Below are 20,936 nucleotides of genomic sequence, written 5' to 3'. Positions count from 1 at the left end.
AGCGTCGACAATTCCTACGCCATGGCCAAGCCTAAGCGACAGTCCACTGGCAAAGATCACCGGTCAGAACAGTTGAACGAACAGTCGCTGTCGAGCTTGACAGCCAAGATTGAAAAGACCCTAGGCAAACCTATCAAAGGCGAGGACTCCAAGAAGAACAAGAAGCGGAAACACTCCTCCGACGAACCATCAGCGAGCCCCCACCAGCGAAAGAAACAAGCCCAGGCGCGTCAGAAGTCGACAAATGACGGCCAAGAAGCGCCGATCAAGCCAAGAGGCAAAAAAGGCGGCCCTCTCTCCCGCGATGATCTTTTGGAAGAGATTCGTGCCCTGGGCGGTGACGAAGAAGATCTGAAACTCATTGGGGACATCGATTCGGACCAGGAGGATAACGCCGGTGACGCCAGCTCCAGGTCTACCGCCGCTGTTGATGGAAAGCTCCAGAATGAGTTGGTTGCTTTCGCAGCTCAGCTCGGTCTTCAACAGTATCACGAGGAGGCCGCCGCCAACGACGCAGGAGGTGACGACGACGGCGGGGACGACGACATTGACCAAGATGAAGACCTACTCGACGGAGACGAGGGACTTTCTGGGGTTGATGATGCCAACGACTTGACACCCCCTTCTCCTCAAGAACCTGTCCATAAAGAGGCCAAGAATGCGTCCAAGAAGCAGTTCGTGAGCAGATCCCCAACCCTGGCAGCCTGGAACCATCCACTGTTGTACTAATCATATTGCATATAGAAATTCGAGCCTCGTGCGGACTGGCACAGCGCTGAATTGAGCCAACTTCCCGAACCAACCTCTGCCGAAGTAGACGGCTACCTGGGTGCCATCAACGCACTGAAAACCCACGCCTTGACACTCCTGGAGGCGGACGCGTCGGCATATAACAAGAGCGTCCTGGCATCATCCTCCCGAAAGTTTCTATCTACCATCATGTCCTCCGGAACCCTGTCCGATAAAGTGTCTGCACTTACGTTGGCAATTCAGGAATCACCATTGCATAATGTCAAGGCTTTTGAATCGCTGCTGGGACTTGCAGCAAAAAGAAGTCGTGCTCAGGCAATTGGAGCGCTCGGCGCGCTGGTCGATCTCCTCGGGCCCGGTCTCGTTCTACCTCCAAACAGAAGACTGCGGACCTTCCAAACCCAACCAGGCTTGATCGGGGTTCTGCAACGATTTTCTGTCAAGAGCTGGAATCCTAACCAGTCACTGCCTGGTCACCTGACGGAGGCGCACCTCATCCAATGGGCATATGAAGATTGGCTGAAGACATCTTACTTCAGAGTCATCCAGCTCCTTGAAGTATGGTGCAATGATGAGATTGAATACTCTCGTACTCGTTCTCTGGACTTCGTCTATGGCTTACTCAAGGACAAGCCGGAACAAGAAACAAACTTACTAAGATTATTGGTCAACAAACTTGGCGACAAGGATCGCAAGATTGCCTCGAGAGTCTCATATCTCCTGCTCCAGCTGCAGAATACTCATCCTGGAATGAAGCAAGTGGTCATCAAGGGCATTGAGCAAGAAGTTCTGCTTCGGCCTGGCCAGAATTTCAGGGCAAAGTACCACGCTACGAATACTCTGAACCAGACGATCCTAAGCAACCGCGAAGTTGGCACAGCGGAAGCGCTTCTCCGCATCTACTTCGACATTTTCGTCACCCTTCTCAATAGTTCTGCTCTTGGAAAATCACCTGCTGAAGGCCAACCGGAGCAGTCGACTACAGGAAAAGACTCCAGTGTGACAACAGAGACGGCTGATAAGCTGGTTACTGCAGTGCTGACAGGTATCAACCGTGCGGTGCCATTTGTAGCAGCGCAAGACCCCATGTACGAACCTTCACTCTGTTTCCTCCTTTTTGCCATCATGACGCACGAAACTAACTTTCGATGACAGCCTCGAGACCCAGATGGACACACTTTTCCGCATTGCGCATTCTACAAACTTCAACACCAGTATTCAGGCGCTTATCCTTATTCAACAAATATCCGTGTCAAGGCAGCTGGCGTCCGACAGGTTCTATAGGACATTGTACGAGTCCCTACTGGACCCGCGACTCGCCAACTCGTCAAAGCAGGCTCTTTATCTAAACCTGTTGCTAAGGTCTTTGAAGGCCGACGTTGACACGCGACGGATAAAGGCTTTTGCCAAGAGGATGTTACAGATTCTCAACATGCACCAACCAGCCTTTGCCTGTGGTCTGTTATACGTGGTATTCCAGCTGCGCGTTCAGTTCCCGGATCTCAGGGCACTCCTGGAGGAGCCAGAGGAGAACGATGTTGAAGAAACAGCTGGTCAACTTCTGGACCAAGAGCAAAACAGATCTATCTCTAGAGGAACAGCGTACGACGGCCGCAAGCGGAACCCGGAGCACAGCAATGCGCAAAATAGTTGTCTCTGGGAAATGGTATGGTTATGATATCATTCTTCCAGAACCCCAATCGCTGACGCCCGCGCAGATTCCTCCCCTTACCCACTTCCACCCATCCGTGTCATTGCTCGCTGCCAGCCTGTTCTCGGACGAGAAGCAAATGGCCAAACCGGATCTGGAGAGTCACAGCCTGATTCGCTTCCTTGACAAGTTTGTGTACCGCAGTCCCAAAGTGGCAGAGACTGTCCGAGGAGCGTCCATCATGCAGCCAGTACGCAATCCAGACTCTGGCAGCATCTGGCTTGCCAAGAGGACCGGCTCGGCAGCTGCTGCGCCCATCAATACACCCAGCTTCTGGAACAAGAAGGTCGAGCAGGTTGCAGCGGAGGACATCTTCTTCCACGAATACTTTAAACAGGCGGGCAAGAAGAATGAGACAGGCAAAAAGGAGGCCACATCGTCCGCACCCATGGCCGACAAGCCCGAAGATGACGCCGAGCAGGAGGACGAGATATGGAAGGCACTCACTGCGTCGCACCCCGACGGTCCAATTGACAGCGACGAATCTGACCTGGACATGGATGGCTTTGACGACAGTGATGCAGATTCCGATGGTGGCGTCATATTCTCTGACGGCTCCGATGCCGAACTGTCTGACGGCGCCGAGGTTAATGAGGATGCGGAAGAACTCGAGGACAAGGAGGATGGTGACGACGATGAGATGGACGAAAGAGATGAGGCATCTGAACTCACTGCGCTTCCCGAAGAAGCCGAGGAGGCGAGCGAGAAGAGCAAACGTGCTGGCCGGTCATCGAAGAGGAAACTGAAGGATCTGCCCATGTTCGCCTCGGCTGATGATTACGCCGAGCTGTTGGCTCAGGAGGAAGACGTTTGAGGGAACCGAGACGTTGGTGATAATTCAAATGGCATTACGCATCATAAAACAAATGTGTTGGTAAGATCAAACAAAGATGCACTTGGTAGTTTACTTCTCGCAACTCGGCCTTATGTGTCGAACCATTCCAATGCATCTTCCTTGGTGAAGATAGCCCGGTACGTCTTGTCTCCGTCAGAGTGTTCCTTCTCCTCTGTGTGAATGCTGTGGAGCTTTGGTGGTTCGCCTCCCGGCACAAAAGCGCGGAAGTGAATATAGGCGGGTCCAGAATCGGGCAAAGCTGGGATGCGAATTTTGCCAAAGAGATGGATTCCATAGGCCGAGACGGCGACTCTTACAGCTGTAAGGTCGTCTGGGCCGAAGGCGGCTAACTTGTGATCGTCGAGATGTGCCTGCAGCAGTTTGGATAAGAATGGGATGAAACTGGTGACAGGATAAAGACAACCACTTACCACGGCCTGGAAGTACTCGGGCTCGTGCTCTGGTAGGCGATAGTCAGTACAGTACCCTACCCGTAAAGATGCGACGCGTAGAGACTAAGCAAATTAGTATGGGGAGCGAGAGACGTACTCTGGTATTCACGGCGAATATGAAGTAGCTCCTTTTTCAGATCATGCTCAATCTCCTTGAAGACCTTGATGGACTCCTCCTTGGGCTCATGTACTTCGCCCAAGTCGACGGTTTCGGCTGTGGCCTATAGGCGGTGTAAGACGACGAGCCAGGCAAGCAGATCCTAATCACAGATGCGACTGCGGGGCCAGGCAAAATAAGATCGAGGGCCATACCATTGTGCTGGTTGTGTTTATGTTATGTCGCTGTACAAATCACCAATGGCCGTGTTGGGGTAAAATGGCGCTTTGAGGCAGAGTATCAAATATAGGAACAACGTAAGATGAGGCTTGGCTAATAAGCGATGAAAGCTAAGACTGGCAGAACCAGACCCTCTATTCGACGGCCATAACCGTGTCTTATAACATCATCTGATCTGTAGGGGAGGGCTGGAGATGGGTTGAAGTGAGGGGTATGAACTCCAAGGAACCTGGCAGCTTCAAGCTTAATTGCTTGACATTGTGGCATTAGAACCAAGAACCCCTGAAGCAAACACAGACAGGCACTGTGTTGCCGCACGACGAACGATGGGCTGCCACAGATAACCCCCTCCCCCCCTCCCTGTGGCCTATCAGGCGGTCTGTACTCTGCGGCAGTTTCAGGGAGGGCGTGATGTCATGTGGCCAGGGTTCGCTCCCTGATTGAGTGACAGAGTCTACTACAAGACTGGATTGCGCAAATCGACGGAGGAACAGACGCAGGAAAATAGCGGATGCAATCGCATCTTGTGGTTCAAGGCAAGGCGTTGGTTGCATTTAGGTGTTATACACACAATTGCAACTCCTGCAATAGAAGGCACATGATTTAGGCAGTACTCAGATGGGGAACATACGGCAGCTGGAATGGCCCATCCGCTCTACCTGGTATAATCTAAAGGCCGCAGTGAAGCAATTACTATCTATAGTGCGGAGTATGCCGTGGCACCACGTTCTTCGTATACGTTCCCAGCGGAGTAACGGGTACTTACATCCCAGAGCTTCAATTGATGCATATTTATCCCATGAGATAGACTATACCCTGCATGACTCGATCTCGTGCTTCTGTCGAAGTGCCAAGTGTATTTGAGCAGCACAAAGTTGTGACCTGTCGGGGGGTGCCTCCACTTTTGCGACTCTGACAGCTTCAACGCCGCTATTCTACTATCGGGGCCTGGCGCAGAGTTGTCGCATTCTCCTGTCCGATACCTCGGCTCGTGCGTCTAGCCGCACCAAAGATACTTTACCCTAGCTACATCCCTTTCGCCTGTGAACCATTGGATTTCTGCCTTCAGCCTCTCCATCTGACGACCTGGTCACAACCATGACCGCAGCACCACTTGCTCCATTAAGACGGCTGCTGATGCAGCCCGCATGGTCCGCCCCGACTGTGCAAGCCCAAATCTTGCGGTCTTCGGCCCACTGCCGCCAGGTCTGTCTTCGGCGCTACCACCCAGGCGTTGGCTCAGGTGAGCTTTTGTCGGCTTCCTTGGCCCATGACTTGCCCGGCTTATGATTGCTCAAAAGATCCTGCCGCGCAACCGTTACGAACCCCCTCCCGATTCCGCAGAGTCATCGCATTTGGAGCATTCGGGCTGCTCTTCGCAGGCCTAGGATTTGCTGCCGCCGCAAGTCCTCTCGTGCCTGGTCTGCTTGACGTAACAAGGCATCGGTCCGATGAGGATAGCTTGCGCGCCTATGTGCCCGAGGACGGCGAGGCACGGGCTGTTGACGACTTCATCAATAGTCACCCCCTTGCGGTAGAGATGCGACAGAACCCTAACATGGCCGAGTCTCGTCCTCATATGAGGCTCCCCAACGCTCTGCGACGTCACAACCTCACAGGCGGCACGCTCTTGGGTCCCGGCCGCATTACAGTGCCTCCTGTTTGCTGGACCGAGAAGGGTGGCAAGTCGCTCGTGTCCATCTCTCACCTTGGCACGGACATGTGCGGCCACCCCGGCATTGTTCATGGTGGGCTGCTCGCTACTATACTTGATGAGGGCCTGGCGCGGTGCTGTTTCGGTGCGCTTCCACACAATGTAGGTGTCACAGCCAAGCTTGAGATCAACTACAGGAAACCGGTGCACGCGGGCACATATGTTGTCTTGCGGGCGCGGACAATGAGGGTTGAGGGACGCAAGGCGTGGGTCGAGGGTCAGCTTGAAACGCTGGCAGAGAACGGAGAGGAGCCTGTGATTCTGGCGCAGGCTTCTGCACTTTTTGTTTCTCCTAGGTTTGCATCGGTTGGTGACTTCTCAACCATCATTACATGGACTTTAAACGCTGACAATAGCGACAGGTTCTGACGAAGCTCAATGCGACTTCCTGAGAGACCTTATTTTCCAGTGACGCCTGCGAGTCACAAGCATACCTAGGCTTGCCCCTGAACTATGGCACGAATCGCTTGGTGGGAAGGCCCAAACAACGTAATATGAACGGGGACGCACGCATATATGTTGGTCGATAAAATGGTCGATACAAATGTCATTAAAGCCGTCAGGGGGCCAAAGATAACCGGAGTACTTGGATTTGGCCAACTTCATAAAATCCCTAGGCACCAGGAATATGCATAGCGTGGGCCTATATGGAAAAGGGCTTTGATCAGGCACGGCGCCTGACTGTTGAGAGTGAAGTAGACGATACACCGTCGGCGATAGACCATCAGCTTCGCCTTAACCAGAGGCTTCTCACAATGACAATCTGAATGTAACGCCATGCAACCAGGCTAACGAAGAATAGGCGTTAAGAAAACATGTAATAGAAGTCATTTGATGAATCAGCTTTTCGTGACTTGATACGGTGAGATTGAAAAGAGCTGGTCCGCACGCGGCCAGGGTTCTGTGTGCTTGGAAGACCTAAGAAGGCAAGACACCTAGGATTTTTTGCAGGCTGCGGCACCGACGAGGAGGGCCGGTACGCCATCCGGAGACGGAGCGGAAGTCGGTGCTGGAACCGGTCGCAAGGCCCCCTTGCCCAAGGTACCTTACAGTAAGTGGCAGAGCGCTGTGACGTGGAATGGCCGCCAAGCGATGATCCACCTTTAGCCGATCTGACGCCATAGCTAGGCGTTCACTGCGCATCTCGCGTTAAATCTCCCCCCTTCGGTCTGCCATTGACACTATAAATGTGTGCAACTGCGTACGCTGTAGAGCAAGATGGGTACCAAAAAGTATGCAATTTTTTTTTCCTTACTCACTGCACCCGCTTCTTGCCTTGGAAGCAGACGAGGCCAATGCCGCTGTGCTCCACGTCTTTCTCCGAAAACCGCCTATGACAGCCATTCTTAGGCATTTTCGTAAGCGGGGGGGAGGAGAACGAGGGGCAATGTGGCCCCGTAGCATTGCGAGTGAGAACGTGGATGAGGCATGTAGATGTTGCGGCGACGCCTTTCTTCACTTGCGCAACACACCAGTCCACGCTACAAGGTATCCGTACTGGCTTAGTTTTCTCCTTGGCCTTACTTCATTCAACCCGGAGGAGCCTAGCTTATATAACGAAGAAGGAGGGGGAAAGGGGAGAAAAAAAGTGACATTACTCGGTCCATTGTCGCGTGTCGTGCCGCACCTTTCCACATGGGAATACTGTAAATACAGCTAGCTGCTGTGTCGTCCTCTCCCACGTTCGACTCTTATTCTTTTCAACCTTTCACCAACCACATTTTGTAGCTGCCCACGTCTCATATACCTAAAACATCACACAATGGCTACGTGAGTACACAACCATACAGAGATTCTAACACGTGTCTTTCATCTGATATAGATTTCCTCTTCTCTCTTCGCGGGACTAATTGTCCTGGTGTTCTCAAAACCCCGCAGCCATTCAAGCCGTCTGCCTTCGTTGCGCTCGCTACCCCGCCATGCTACCTCTTGTTGTCGTTTTTTTCTACCACCACCACTGTAACCAAATCGTAGTCGCTTTGGCTGGACAACTCATTTTTTACTAACATATGCCTTCCAACTCGACAGCAACATCACATGGCACCCCTCTCTCTCGCGCCATGAGCGCAACCAGCTCCGCGGCCAGCGCGGCTTCACCATGTGGCTGACCGGCCTCTCCGCCTCGGGCAAGTCTACCGTTGCTACCGCTCTCGAGCAGCATCTGCTGCACCTGGGAGTTGCTGCCTACCGTTTGGATGGCGACAATGTCCGCTTCGGCCTCAACAAGGACCTCGGTTTCTCCGAGAAAGACCGCAACGAGAATATTCGTCGCATCGCAGAGGTATGCTCCACGTCTCTCTCTCTGCCTGGCCCTTGAGCTCCATATTGTCCGTCCGATATCCGTCTAACCAATCTGCACCAATCTTGTACAGGTTGCCAAGCTATTCGCCGATTCCTCAACGGTTGCTATCACCTCTTTCATCTCCCCCTACCGTGCCGATCGTCAAGTAGCGCGCGAGCTGCACGCTCAGGCCGGCCAGACCAACGATGATGCCATCCCCTTTATCGAGATCTTTGTCGACGTGCCCCTCGAGGTCGCTGAGCAGCGCGATCCTAAGGGGCTTTACAAGAAGGCGAGAGCCGGGGAGATCAAGGACTTCACCGGCATTTCTGCTCCCTACGAAGAGCCTTTGAACCCCGAGATCGTGATCAGAACCGACAAGTCAAGTGTCGAGGAGTGCGTAGCACAGATTGCCGACTGGTTGATCAAGGAAGGTCTCATTTCCACGAGCAAAACGGCCTAAGATATATCCTGCCAACGAGCTTCGGTCGCCTCTCTCATCTCGCATTGCGCCCATGATTAGAAACTGTCAAAGTAGCAACATCCAGAGCCTTTCTATCCTTCGTTCCATTGTTCTCCCAATTCCATCCGCTGGATGCTCCGTGCATACGTACAGGTCTGAGGGGGCGGGCCATTCGTCTCCTTCATCTCACCAAACCGTCTACTTAGGGGAAGTCGAATTCATAGTACACATAGGCCGTGTACTCATGGCCCTCACCTCCACCCAAGCCAGCCGCCGCCATCTCGGAGGACAATGTTGCGTCATCCTTGGTGATCTTGCCACGCTTGTCTCTCCCAAAAGCGTTACCACCCAAATACGAGTAGTTGGAGTCCAATGCAGTCTTGACCTTCTTGGCCAGCTTCGAATTTGTCTTAAGCGATGAAGTCAGCATCCCGAGCAAATCACAACCATAACGTACATTTTTCCAAAGGGGGAGGGGGGCCAACCTTGACGAGGACACTAACGTAGTCGAGCGGGAGTCCGTAGCGAAGCACTGCTTCAACGAACACGCGCAGTGCAAGCACATGCAGCCAGATCATGACACTCTCGCTCCAGCCAGTCCGGCCAATTCTCAAAGCTTCGCCCCATGTCTTTTTCTCTTCGCGAGCCACCCGGTCGAGCTCGCGCTGCTCCTCCTCTTTGCCGCCCTCGACATACTTGTACTGACGTGGGGTCCACTTCTGCTCGCGGCACTTTTGTAGGAATTCGGCACTATGTTTCTTGAACGCTGTAGCGGCAAACAAGGTGAACTCTTCGTCGGAAGCAACTTGTACGGCAGAGCGGGGAACGACCATCGGTGCCAGTGTTTCATAACTTCGCAAGAAATCTTTCTTCGCGTTGTTCGGTACAACGATTAGATGCGTCTCGAGGTATTCAGAATCCTGGATGAGCAGCGCTGGATCAACGACAGGGGTAAGGGACTTGGTCGCAAGGTTGCCACTGCCATGGAACTGTCAGTAAACGAATTACTACGATGGGATCACCAGGAGCGCGTACGTCTGCTTGCGCTGTAGAGTGGTGAAGTTTGTCTTAACTGAGTTATACTGGTTGAACTTGCTCTTGACGTCGTTGTCGGTGGTAAAGAGTTCCTGACGACTGGTCAGCTTCCTAGCTGTTGGATGTCGGTGGCATTGCAACTCAGGCTGGCTTCCCCTTGAGGAAGAGCGGGGGGGGGGGGGGGGGGGGGGGGGGGGGGGGGGGAGAGAGAGAGCGAGGGATGAGTAAAAGATTGTAGTTCTCAGACACGAGCCATATTCATGTACCTTTTGCAAAGTATCGACGAGTTCGCTCAGGGGCTTGTCGGCGCGGTATCGGACTCTGTTCCAGGAGAAGGAACTAACGTATTGATCGGTGGGCTCTAGGAGACAGACACTTTTAGTGACATTTCGAGACCGCAAGTGGTGCAGCAGGGGCATTTGGGGGAGGAGGGGTTGAGTATGTCTCACTGTCATTGACCATCTTCTGCTGGGAGATCTTGTCCTCGTCGCCATCAAGTATCGATTTCAAAGAGTCAGCAACTTTGGCAACGACGGCCTCACAGGTAGATTCCAATTTGGCGAGGTCATCAGCTTGCTGGACTAAGGCATCTAGGGTGCCAATTTTGAAATCGGGTATGTTGAAAGGTCGGACATTGCCATTCTCGGGCGAGATGGTAGCGTTAAGAGAGGCGATGGCGTCTTCTTTATCGCTAGAGTCGAAGATGCCAAGCGGCAGAGAAACAAGAGCGTATCTGGTAGACATAGTTTTGTTTTGTTATCGGACGAGGGCTAGCTATCCATGCGTGTCGACGTTTGAGGGCGTAGGGGGAGGTGTTTCTGGGCACGATGGCGACGAAGACAGCACAAAGCTCGCAAAGCTCGCAAAGCTTTAAGGTGTCGAGGGGAGAAGAGCTAAGGTAGGTCGGTAAACAGCTGACGCGAGGCAGAGCGCCAACTAGGTTGGTCAGAAGTATGTTTGGGCGCTCGGGACCAAACAAGGGGGCTTACCTCGGAACCGATGAATAGGAAGTGCCCGCGGAAGCAATGAAGATTGCCAAATCCAGTGGGAGAGCGGTATACGAAGGGGCTGGCTTTGAGTTGGTCGAGGATGGGATGCAGTGGAAGCAGACGTAGGTGGAGGAAGTTCGGTTCAGTACTGAACTGGACCCCAAGTGGTAGTAGTGTTGGTCCTGAAGGTGAGGCCAGGTACCATACCTTTCCATTACCTACCCCGAATGCTGCCTTGCTTGGGGTACGGATACCGACAGTACTTCTGGCTCTCGCAATTTACCGTGCGTCTTTCATGTACCGCAACGCAGTACTTTTCCGGGCGCTGGGCAGCAGGTACTGCCCGCTTTTGGCCACTAACGGCGCTCCGTTAGCGTACTTGAGTTGATGTACAGCCACCTAGCCGGGGCAGACCGCGGGTCCAATGGACTGCCATTAGCCATTAGCTAGTCCTTCCTTATTGTATCAGATGGCAGGTGTACACCCACACTCTTCCTCTCTCTTCCTACCTTAACCCCTCTGTTCTGCATCTTCTATACTGCCCTTCTCACGCCGAACTCCGTCAGCTACTCGACAACGTCATCTTGGCTCTCCACGTCCCCTAAATCAACGTTCTCAACAAAGCGGTCCTGGTTTCTATCACGAAAGTCCCGGCGTCTTGATCGCCTTTCATCGCTAAGCTTAGTGCACAGCCCGAATCTGACTCGAACACATCCATCATACCGAGGCTTTCGACAGCATCTGCTCTTGCTGTGTTCAACGCGTCCATCTCTTCTGTCCTCCTTACTGAGTCGATCGACAATGACGATGGTCTCGAGTTGTTGGACATATGTGAAGAGGAGCTGACTCGGTAAATCACCGTACGATCTCGACTCCCCTCACTAATACCAAATTGGATTTCGTGATGTCCTTTCCTGTTATTACGAGCTCAGATATTCATTCCCTGCGCCAACCCGAACCCAAGACCCGCGGCACACTGACTTTTGGGAGCACATAACAGGGTCGCAAAGGTGTCTTTCTTTCCTTTGGGAGTGGAGCCTAGTAGCCCTTGACGCGACCGCCGTATATAACAATGGCTACAACTGCAGGTGTGATGTTGTCCTCTTCCCCTCAACCCCTTAGGCGTAACGTCCCAACTAACAGCAGCCTTGATAGTACCGCTTCAACCGTTAAAGCCCGCGGCGTCTGCCTTCCTCGAGAACTCTGGCACCAGTACCGGCACCGACACTGCCACCTCGATTGTATCTACCTTGCATACCCCGGTATCAGTCTCTACGAAACAAAAAGGTTTGTAAACTAAACCTGTCTGTTCGATGCTGCCTAGTGGCTGGCTGCTTGGCGTAAGGTTCTGCAATAAGCGCTGCTAACCTTCAAGTCTCAGGCGAAGCTCATGGTTTCGGTATCTTGCAGCATACGGGCCCACCCGTGCAAGATGACGTTCTGGGCCTCTACAGAGATGGGCGTGTCCGCAATCCTGTTCCCAGCAAGCTGAAAGGCAGAACAGATGCTAGAAATGGGAACTTTGGGGTCATGCATATCGACCTTTCCACCACCAACGAAACTCAGGAGCGTGACGCGGCAGCTAAGCGCACAAGCGAAGGAACCCAGCTGGCGGCCAAACTAGCTCAAACAGATCGCTATGTTCCCATTAAACGCAGCAAGTTTGTCTACCGACCAGAAGACCAGGTAGCACCCAGCCTACAACAGCCTGATGGAGCCTGGCAGAGGACTTCGCCGCTCACCGTGGCCGAAACAAAGGCCGAACAGGCTCGATTACTGACTTTATTGCGAAGTTTACAGCCTACTCTAGTCGTCGATCAGTTGTGCAAGGCGCTGGCCTTCTTTGGCGAGGTTTCCGGTGCACAGCCTTCAGCCGACGGAGCCTTCCCAGACAGTGCAGAAGCGAACGGATCTGGATCTCTCTTCGTAGGCTGGCTAGCTGAGATTTTCCCAGCCCTTGGTTATGGGTCGATACCAAATGCACAGCACCCACCGCTGAAACGCCCACGAGGCCGTCCTAAAGGAAGTAAGAATGTTAAGGGAAAGAAAGACCGGCTTGCTAGGAAAATATCTGGACCTGCTACTCCTTCAGTAATCGCGACAGGAGATAGCCACACCAATAGCGGTTTAGTCATGGAGTCCGCCGTGGATGACAGCTGGGTTGACGTGGATGATGATGCTGCAGACAACGAAGATGTTCTAGAAGGACAGCTTGTGCGAAATTCCACGACTACATCTCGCTACAATCGAGCCGTGTTCGGCCCAAGTGCTTCTGGCAGTGTGCTGGGGAGCGCCTCTGCCGAGCCAGCTACTATACCGTCAAACCCAAAGAGGCGAGGGAGACCCAAAGGCTCCAAAAATCGGCCGAAACACAAGATTGGGTTGAGCGACGATACTCAGAAGGCTCGGGACGGGCCTAGAGAAGCGATTGGTTCCGCCGTGTTACCGAATGCAGTGACGGACGCTGCGGGATCCTCGGCTATATCTATGCCGTCGAACGCATCAAGTGGTCCCGTTGGACCTGGAGTGCCCGGCGTCAAGAAGCGGAAACCAGGACCAGGACGTCCCAAGGGTTCTAAAAATCGGCCCAAAGAAGCGGCACTTCCATCTGAGCATAACCATCTATCGACCTTAGCGTCAAGGAACATCGACTATCAAGGAGAAGGGGTACTTTCAAGTGCAGTAGAGAGTGCTTCCCAGCCATCATCAGACATTGCCATTGTTCCGCCCGTGCAAAAAGAGTCACAGCATCAATCACAGCATGCCTTTGCGACCATATATTCCTCGTCAGTGCCAGAACCTGTCAGGGAGACTATTGGGAATTCTGGAGGATGCCGCAAGGCTATTAAGCGGAAGCGGAAGGCTGCCCAAGAAGGCAAAATGACAAGACCTGATGAAATTCCTTCGACCATTGCTCCAGCCTCAGCCCATAGTCCGGCCGAAATAGTTTCCACTGTTGCTTCGCAGAGTAGCTCTTCGCCACAGCTGACTCGATATCATGATTCTCCCGATCAGGGTAGTACACCCGCATATCAATCAGCAAAAAGACAGAGGGTTTCCACAGAGCTTCAGGAAGAACCCGCGTTGAGTAGCCAAATCGGACAGGCTATCCAACCCGAGTCGCACAGGCTACGACCGGATGCATCAGCGGGTCAACATGATGCCAATCTTGGCGGAGCCGCTGGCGGCAACTTGCAGATTTCTAGAAAGCAGATAAACATCTCTGCGAGTCGATCTACTCTCCAACAATCTCCCAATAATCAGCATTCTCAGCCCGATCCGTCTGTGGGATTCCGTCAAAATATTGCAACCCCAAGTACGGGCCAACAGGTCGAAAAACCAAAAGCCATCAGCCCCTATACCATGAACATGCCAGGAAGAATAGCACAAGGCATATATAATCAGGTCCGGCCTACTCAGTCACAACAGCAACACCAACAGCAACACCAACAGCAACAACAGCAGCAACAACAGCAGCATCAGCATCAGGACCAGCACCAGCACCAGCACCAGCTCCAGCTCCAGCACCAGCACCAGCAACAGCACCAGCACCAGCACCAGCACCAGCACCAGCACCAGCACCAGCACCAGCAACAGCAGAGTCATCAACCTCATCAACAAAAGCCGCAGCAACAACTGTCCCCCTCACACAATCAGCCAAATGTCAATCAGCATCGGCTAACCAACACAAGTGCTAGTCAAATAAATTCGACAGCTGGGCAAGATGGCACCCCCTTTACAGCATCAACTAGTGATGGAGGCTACCACGGGCTAACGAGCGTACAACAGCCATCTTTCAATGCGCAAATGGCAGTTACGGCAACCACGCAAGAGACCAATTATCGTAGTTCCACGTCACGCTCCATGCAGCATCACTCTCCTGCGTTTCAGACACGCCAGGCACACCGACCGCAGAACTCGGGCCTGTCTTCTTTCCAGGACTATTCCGATTCAACTTTTCTCGAAATGGCGGGACTAGACTCGGCCAGCCAAGCTAGTTTGAACATGAATTCAACGTCGTATGGTATTAGCGGCGGGAGTATGCAACGGGCTTCACCCAATATGAACTCATCCTATGGCTCAGCTTCAAGTATAAGTCAGCCATCTTTTGAGGGTGGTATTGCGGAGGGTGCGTTGAGGGAACGCATGTTCCATACTCTGAGACGCCAGTAGATAAGAAAACGCTTCAGTCATGGCTCTTGTTCCATTAACCCGGGCACCGTTCTGATCGAGTCATAAGTAACTGTGATTGGCTTATTAGATGTCACGACGAATATCGCTTTCCGTTTACGTATACAATGAGATATTCGAGCCACCTCCTTCCTACATATACTTTATTTCTAGTGAATTGAGTTTGTTTACGCTGACCACTGAACCTTAATGATGGTCATGTTTTCGTGTCCTTATCATCCGATAATGAATGATACGAGACGAACGATTAAAGATGTTGAAGCAAAGTACTTTGGATTTAACAAAATGAATTGTTGTAACTTAGTTGGCGGGTAAATAATACCGGGGATGTTCGATGTGAATACAAGAATTTGGGGGCAATAAAATGCTAGTATCTCTATCCAGATGTTTACCACCCTGTCCATGCGAGCCCCGACAAAAGAGAGCAGTGTAGTAGTCCCAATTATCCGGGGGGAGAAAAAGAAAGGGAAAAAAAAACCTAGGCAGCCCCTCGCCTCTGTCCCAACGACCATTTCCTTGGTCGACCTAAACGCCCGTAAATGCCCAACACGCCGTGCCATTGTCATGCGCCATCCATAGGATCCTCATCTATTGCCTCGAGCGGAGGGCGAACGGACTCGGGGGTACTTCGCCCGTACCACCACTCATCCTCCTCATCCATGCCGTCGTCACGAATCAGCTCCAACATGACTTGTGCATTGCGCTTGATGTCTTGGGTACGCTCCACAACGCCTCGCTCCAATATCAGAGCCTCGGCCGTCTTCAGCCAGATCTCCTGCAAGCTAGGCAAATCTGCAAGTACGTGGCGGACATGCTCACGCCCCAATGGCCCATGGGCATACCGGCTGCCAGGCTGGTGTTGAAGACCAAATTCGTGTCGTAAGGGTCCATAGGATCATCGAGAGATGTCCTTGAACCGCGGCGTGCTGGGAATCCTTCCTGTGGTGGTTTGGACGGTTCCTTAACAGATAATGTCGACTTCTTGCGGCCCAAGCCCATGATCCCACGTCGCTGTTTGGGGGTTGGCTCAGTCGAATCCTTCGCAATAGAATTGTACCAGACATCAACCGCTCCTCTCCTGCTGTTATATCCTTTGATCTCCCAAAGCCTCTCTACCTGTCGCAAACCGCCAACGCACAGAATGGCAACGTGGACCTCGTCTGGAGGCTTCTCCTTCAAGTAGCCCCTCAAGGATCGTTCGACGCGACCGGCATATGACGGTGGACGTAGCCGTCGACAGAACGAAGAGATGACGAGTGGAAAGACTTGGTGAACACGTAACAACGTCTGATCGTCGTACATGTTCATGATTTGAACCTCAATGGGGTTTAGTGTATAGGGCTCGTGTAACAAGCCGTGGCCGTCGTGTTTGATGATATGTTGTAGGTGTAGCTTTCGGTAGGTTTCGAAAAAATGGAATACAGTGAACAGAAGCGGAATGAGGCGACGACGCATGCGTTCTCGCTGCGGTGCGAATTCGAGACGTTGTACTTCCGTCGTCCTCAAAAATATCTCTTTCGTGATCCACTCACACATGAGAAACGAGAGTTTCGCCGCAACATGTAAGCGGTGCCACAGACCGCATAGATGATGAAAGTTGGCGCTAGTAGGGTCACTGGATGGATATAGACGTAGGGCATATGCCGGAATGTGACGCTCCAGATGATGGCGAACAATAGGGGCCTCGTTCAACGTGACAATGGCATGCCAAGATTTCGAAACTCGGCGAAGATTGAGAACATCGGTAAGCGGTAGGGAGGAGATAACCTGAATCTGGAGTTCGGTGGGTAAGGCAAGAAACAATTGGCCAAATGATTGTCTGTAAACGAGTTAGACATCATGTCAGTGACTTTGACCATGCTGTGCAATTCAGAGGGAAAGGGAGTAACAAACGTCTTTGGCCTGGAGAGCCCTGCAGTCTGCTCGTGCAGATCGGTATGTGATGTGGATGACTTAGAGTGAAGAATCGAGACCTTGGATCGTAGACTAAACAGGCGGCTTTTTTCGGGACGTTTCTGGTCTGACGGGCGAGTGGACTCGAGTTCGGATTCGTTCGCTTTCGATGTACGAAGTGGAAGGATGAAGGAAGAAGCCTGCGCAGGATGGGAAGGGGGCGACGCCGTAGAACATGGTTGGGAAGGAGGTGGTGGAGGATCGCGTAGTTGATGATGTTGCTGGGCATCGCGGGTCACGGGGGACTCGTTGAGTTGGCTTAATTTACTGAAGTAGCGCTCGGAAGCGAACTCGGTGATGTGAGGCGGATCCATGTTCATGCTATCGTGCTGGACGATGGCACAGCCTGGAGGACGAGGGAACGGGATCAAGCGAGTGCAGCATATGGTCGTCGAGAAATGCTGTCTAGCCGGAACGGAACTAGAGGCGTGTGGAACTCAGTATGTCGACGATGCCGAGTATTGGCAGCTTAAACATGACTAGACATTTGAGGCTATCGGTAGAATCTGAGAAGAGGGACGAGGTTGAGGATTGCTGTTTCTTCTGCGCAGGTTTTGTCGTAATTCAATCGCTGAGAGTGAGATGGTTCCCGGGAAGGAAGTGCCAAGGGTGATGGATAAGGTATCACGATCGGATATCGCGAGACGAGAGCCAACGGGCTACAGATCGAAGCCCACCTAACGAAAACGTTGTTAAGTGAGCGTAGGCGATGGAGCAAGTCGGGCTGCGAAGTCCAGGACGAATGATGTTGGTATAGGGCTACGGACAGTGGTGGTCGTCTCGGGCGTGGTGTTTGAAGTTGGTTGGGATGGGAGGAGATGCGAGGACGTAATGAGCGAGAGGAGAGTAGCAGCACAATAGCCGTCCCAGTGCAGGGCCTCTCCGCTCCGTGTCGAATGGGAAAGGCGTGGGTAGTGGTGGTGCAGGCGGGCTCCCTTTGTGGGTGTGGACGGGGGGGCGGATTACAGCTTTAGTGGGAGTGACCTTTTCCCGGGTCGTGACCCGGAAGGCACAGGGGTTGTTTCCCTTCTTTTTCCTCTGACAAGGTCGACAGTTGAGTGGTGAGGTCAGGTGCGGTAAGGTGACAGGACGGCTGGCGGGCGGGCAGGTGAGGGAGAGCGGGCGAGACCAGCACTGAGGAGAGGATCGGCCATCCGCTGATTCTGGGTGGCCCGGCGGTATGTGCGGCGAATTAGTGGAGAGGTCCAAGTGAAGAAGGGCACTTGCTTGTTCAGGGGGGCTGATGAGTCTGACACGGCCTGCGGCACTGTGCTTAGTGGCTTCCAGTAGGCTTATCCTCTGGGAAAGTATAAAAAAAATAAAAATAAAAAGAGAGAGAGTGAGAGAAGACATCGGAAGTAATCGATGAATACTCTGAGGGTAATCGGCAAAACGGGTCTGGACTGTGGGCACCGTGTCTAAGATACACACGCACAGTGTAATGGGCACTCGACGGTGGGAGCGAAGAAAGAGCGGCCGAGGAAAGCACCGTAAAAGTGCCCGGACGGAGCTCTTCCACCCCACAATCCATCCCAATTGTCCTACTACCTTCCTGAGGTACGTACCTACTTTACCTGCTTTACCGTGATCTATCCCTCCCTCTCCTGTACCCCCTTTGCGAAGAAAACCTGCAGATAGACTTTGTGTCGCGCGTCTCGAACCAGCCTTTTGCTCGCTTGTACACGATATTCGATACAACTGGCTACAACTGCATCTCGGCTGCAACAAAAACCACAGCCCTCGTTCTCGTTGTCAAAGAAACCTGACCATCGGGTGACATACGCTAGACTCACCTAACTGAGCTTCTTCGGCTGTTTTGTGGGCCCAGATGCGATGTGATTATCTCTTGCGTTATCTCTGTCTCTCTCTCTATAACTATCAGCAAAGGGGGGCCAAGGAAAAATATACGCAGACGGCTACTGCGACGTTGGTCTCAGCTTGCATCATTGGATCGGCTGCGATGCAGGGCCAGTCAGGCCAGGCGCGGCGGTACAATGACATGGTCGTTCGGTATCATTATCGTTCGTGCATGCCTTGCCTTGCCTTGACTATCCCACTCCAGTCACCTCGAGATTATATGTTGTGTCAGAACCCTCCACTTGGTGGCGTTCCAACGTTACCTTGTGTCTGTCTGCCAGGCGTCTGGCCTGGCCCGACTCGGCCTTGGAAGGGAGCCGTTCGAGCATTGAGCAACACGGGCCAGCTGCTGCGTGCTGATCTCTGCCCCGTCAGTCGTTCATTTGTTCCCACTGATAGCCAATCGTTTGTGAACGTCTGCCGTCCATTGCCGAGGGAATGTTACTGTTTCTACATTCAACAGAGCTACCTGCTAGGTAGGCCGAGATCTAGTTCCGGTCCCAGATAGTGCCTGAGACTGTCAGATACGACCATATATGCTCTGAGCCGAGCCATAAAGCTGAGAGAGATCTGAGTAAAGGTTACAGCCAAATAACTGTACGGATGTGAACCGCTCAGCCGATTCAAAGAAGTGTGACGTCTAAATGGGTACATCCAGTTACACGCGGCGCTCAGCCAACTTAATTTTCATTAGTTGTATACTGCATCGTCGGCCTGGTGAAGATGGATGAAGGCGAGTGAGTTCTGTACGGCACGCCATTCAAATCATTGCTTTCGTGTTATGCCCCCATCTTTTTTTATACTTATTTTCTTCCTCTCCCCCCTTTTGTGCCGCGCCGAACAGAACAGGCACAGACGGCCGTGGCCGGCGCCGCCGATCTGGGCTCGGTAATGCCCAGTCCACTGTCTTGGCCTGGTGTTCCATCCTGGCCATGTGCGGGCGGCTTGAATTGCGGGTCAGTGCCAAGTATTGGGACGCAGGCGGGAACTGTGTACCGTGTACAGAGACACGTTAAACCCCGGCACCGTAAACTGTAGTATGTTTGGGGTAGCTGTACAGAGAGGTAGGCTCTGCACCCGCAGACGATGGTTCACAGTATTTCTTAGGTCCGTCATTTGGTCTTCGAGGATCTTTTTCGAGTCCGGCGTCTCCAAAGATGCGCAATCAAGAACAACTCGACAACCACAGGATTCTCGTCGGCATGGAGTATTCCCACAAAACGGCCGGTTTAAGGAACGCGCAGTGCAAGACGGTGGGTATCTGTACTATGTACGCACGACAGTGCGTTATTCAAGCCTTGTGCTTATGGAAGCGAAGAAGGTCTTTCGGAAGACCCCTTGGAATTGGAACGCTGTAGATTCAACCGAAGTCGCCGAAGTCGAAGCGACGAAACTGACATAAGAGGCTTAGCGCCGTCTCGGATGGATAAGCTGCGTGGGAGCTAGCGGGGAACGGAGACGATGAGCTGGGGACAGTGGCACAGAGGGGCACCGGGGAAGATACGTACCGCCTTGGTCCCTCAAACCACAAAGTGGTGGCCGCAAGATCTAGATGGCGTGGGTGAGCGCCCCTCGGACCTACCGCGGTCTTTTTCTGGCGCTCCTCCCCCCTCGCGGCACACCATCATCACCAAACAAAAAGTGAAAGAATTCGAAGTACCGCGTAGTGTTTCCATTCTTGCGTCCTTTCCCACCCACTCAGCGTGGTTTCCGGCTGCTTCTGCCGTTAGTGGAGTACAACAGTTACCTTCCATTACGCTGGCTGTGAATGGGTTTCCAGCTAACTGGGCCTTGAACCTAGCATTGCCCGACCACGTCTCTCTTTCCTGGATACACTTAGTATGGGCGCTTCTGTATGCTCGAAAAGGCAGGCACATCACTTGGCTCTACTGCTGCTGCGCTCCCACACAACATACAGTAGCATGTCCTATGACCGTAAAATTCCACCGTATGGAGTATCTCTAGTACTTTATCTCACCATCTTTAAACACCAGAAATGGTAACACTCCAACCTGGAGGGATTCCTCACAAATCGTGTGTTGCCTATTGCGATGAACTGCTTTTCCTTCCCATCGCGGGCCCCTTTCCAGCAGTACCACTCGGCAGTCTCTCTCGTGCCTCATCACGACAATGGCTCAAATCATGTTGTGGCTTTTGAGTGGTCATCCGTCAGTAATGGACGTCAATGTCATAGTCGACCGAGAACCCCCCGGTGATTTGTGGGTTTCCCCATCGTGTCTTGAGCTTCTCCAGTAGCGGCTCCATTTCCCTCCATATTACTCCGCGTTTCCTCCGCTAACACCTGGGACGGGACGGGCGTACTGTACCGTTTCGTCAACGAAAGCCAATAAGCCAATTCCGACTCATC

At 52.7% G+C, this 20,936-nt stretch overlaps 6 protein-coding genes across 6 annotated transcripts; 3 read left to right on the top strand and 3 right to left on the bottom strand.

The window, feature by feature from the left end:
* Positions 1–21: 21 nt before the first annotated feature.
* Positions 22–3,275, top strand: ColSpa_08582 (ribosome biogenesis protein NOP53; the record flags this gene model as incomplete). The annotated part of the gene is made up of 4 exons (XM_049274794.1): positions 22–678; positions 745–1,838; positions 1,906–2,416; positions 2,469–3,275. The coding sequence occupies 4 exons, from the start codon at positions 22–24 to the stop codon at positions 3,273–3,275; spliced, it is 3,069 nt and encodes a 1,022-aa protein (XP_049130751.1).
* Positions 3,276–3,385: 110 nt separating this feature from the next.
* Positions 3,386–4,058, bottom strand: ColSpa_08581 (uncharacterized protein; the record flags this gene model as incomplete). Its single annotated transcript, XM_049274793.1, has 4 exons — positions 3,386–3,667; positions 3,728–3,756; positions 3,846–3,969; positions 4,017–4,058. The coding sequence occupies 4 exons, from the start codon at positions 4,056–4,058 to the stop codon at positions 3,386–3,388; spliced, it is 477 nt and encodes a 158-aa protein (XP_049130750.1).
* A 1,125-nt stretch (positions 4,059–5,183) lies between these two features.
* Positions 5,184–6,168, top strand: ColSpa_08580 (UPF0648 protein; the record flags this gene model as incomplete). The annotated part of the gene is made up of 2 exons (XM_049274792.1): positions 5,184–5,328; positions 5,387–6,168. The coding sequence occupies 2 exons, from the start codon at positions 5,184–5,186 to the stop codon at positions 6,166–6,168; spliced, it is 927 nt and encodes a 308-aa protein (XP_049130749.1).
* Positions 6,169–7,561: 1,393 nt separating this feature from the next.
* ColSpa_08579 (adenylyl-sulfate kinase) lies at positions 7,562–8,543 on the top strand (the record flags this gene model as incomplete). Its single annotated transcript, XM_049274791.1, has 3 exons — positions 7,562–7,569; positions 7,828–8,080; positions 8,172–8,543. 3 exons carry the CDS (start codon positions 7,562–7,564, stop codon positions 8,541–8,543), a joined length of 633 nt encoding a protein of 210 aa, XP_049130748.1.
* A 202-nt stretch (positions 8,544–8,745) lies between these two features.
* On the bottom strand, positions 8,746–10,322 carry ColSpa_08578 (V-type proton ATPase subunit D; the record flags this gene model as incomplete). Its single annotated transcript, XM_049274790.1, has 4 exons — positions 8,746–8,952; positions 9,029–9,532; positions 9,566–9,693; positions 9,965–10,322. 4 exons carry the CDS (start codon positions 10,320–10,322, stop codon positions 8,746–8,748), a joined length of 1,197 nt encoding a protein of 398 aa, XP_049130747.1.
* Positions 10,323–15,320: 4,998 nt separating this feature from the next.
* ColSpa_08577 (uncharacterized protein) lies at positions 15,321–16,060 on the bottom strand (the record flags this gene model as incomplete). Its single annotated transcript, XM_049274789.1, has 2 exons — positions 15,321–15,550; positions 15,601–16,060. 2 exons carry the CDS (start codon positions 16,058–16,060, stop codon positions 15,321–15,323), a joined length of 690 nt encoding a protein of 229 aa, XP_049130746.1.
* Positions 16,061–20,936: the final 4,876 nt, after the last annotated feature.

This window comes from Colletotrichum spaethianum, assembly GCF_022836535.1.
Source record: "Colletotrichum spaethianum MAFF 239500 DNA, contig23, whole genome shotgun sequence".
In the NCBI taxonomy this organism is placed as follows: Eukaryota; Fungi; Ascomycota; class Sordariomycetes; order Glomerellales; family Glomerellaceae; genus Colletotrichum; species Colletotrichum spaethianum.
The sequence above is the reverse complement of the archived record's forward strand: the minus strand, read 5'-3'. Positions and strand labels throughout refer to the sequence as shown.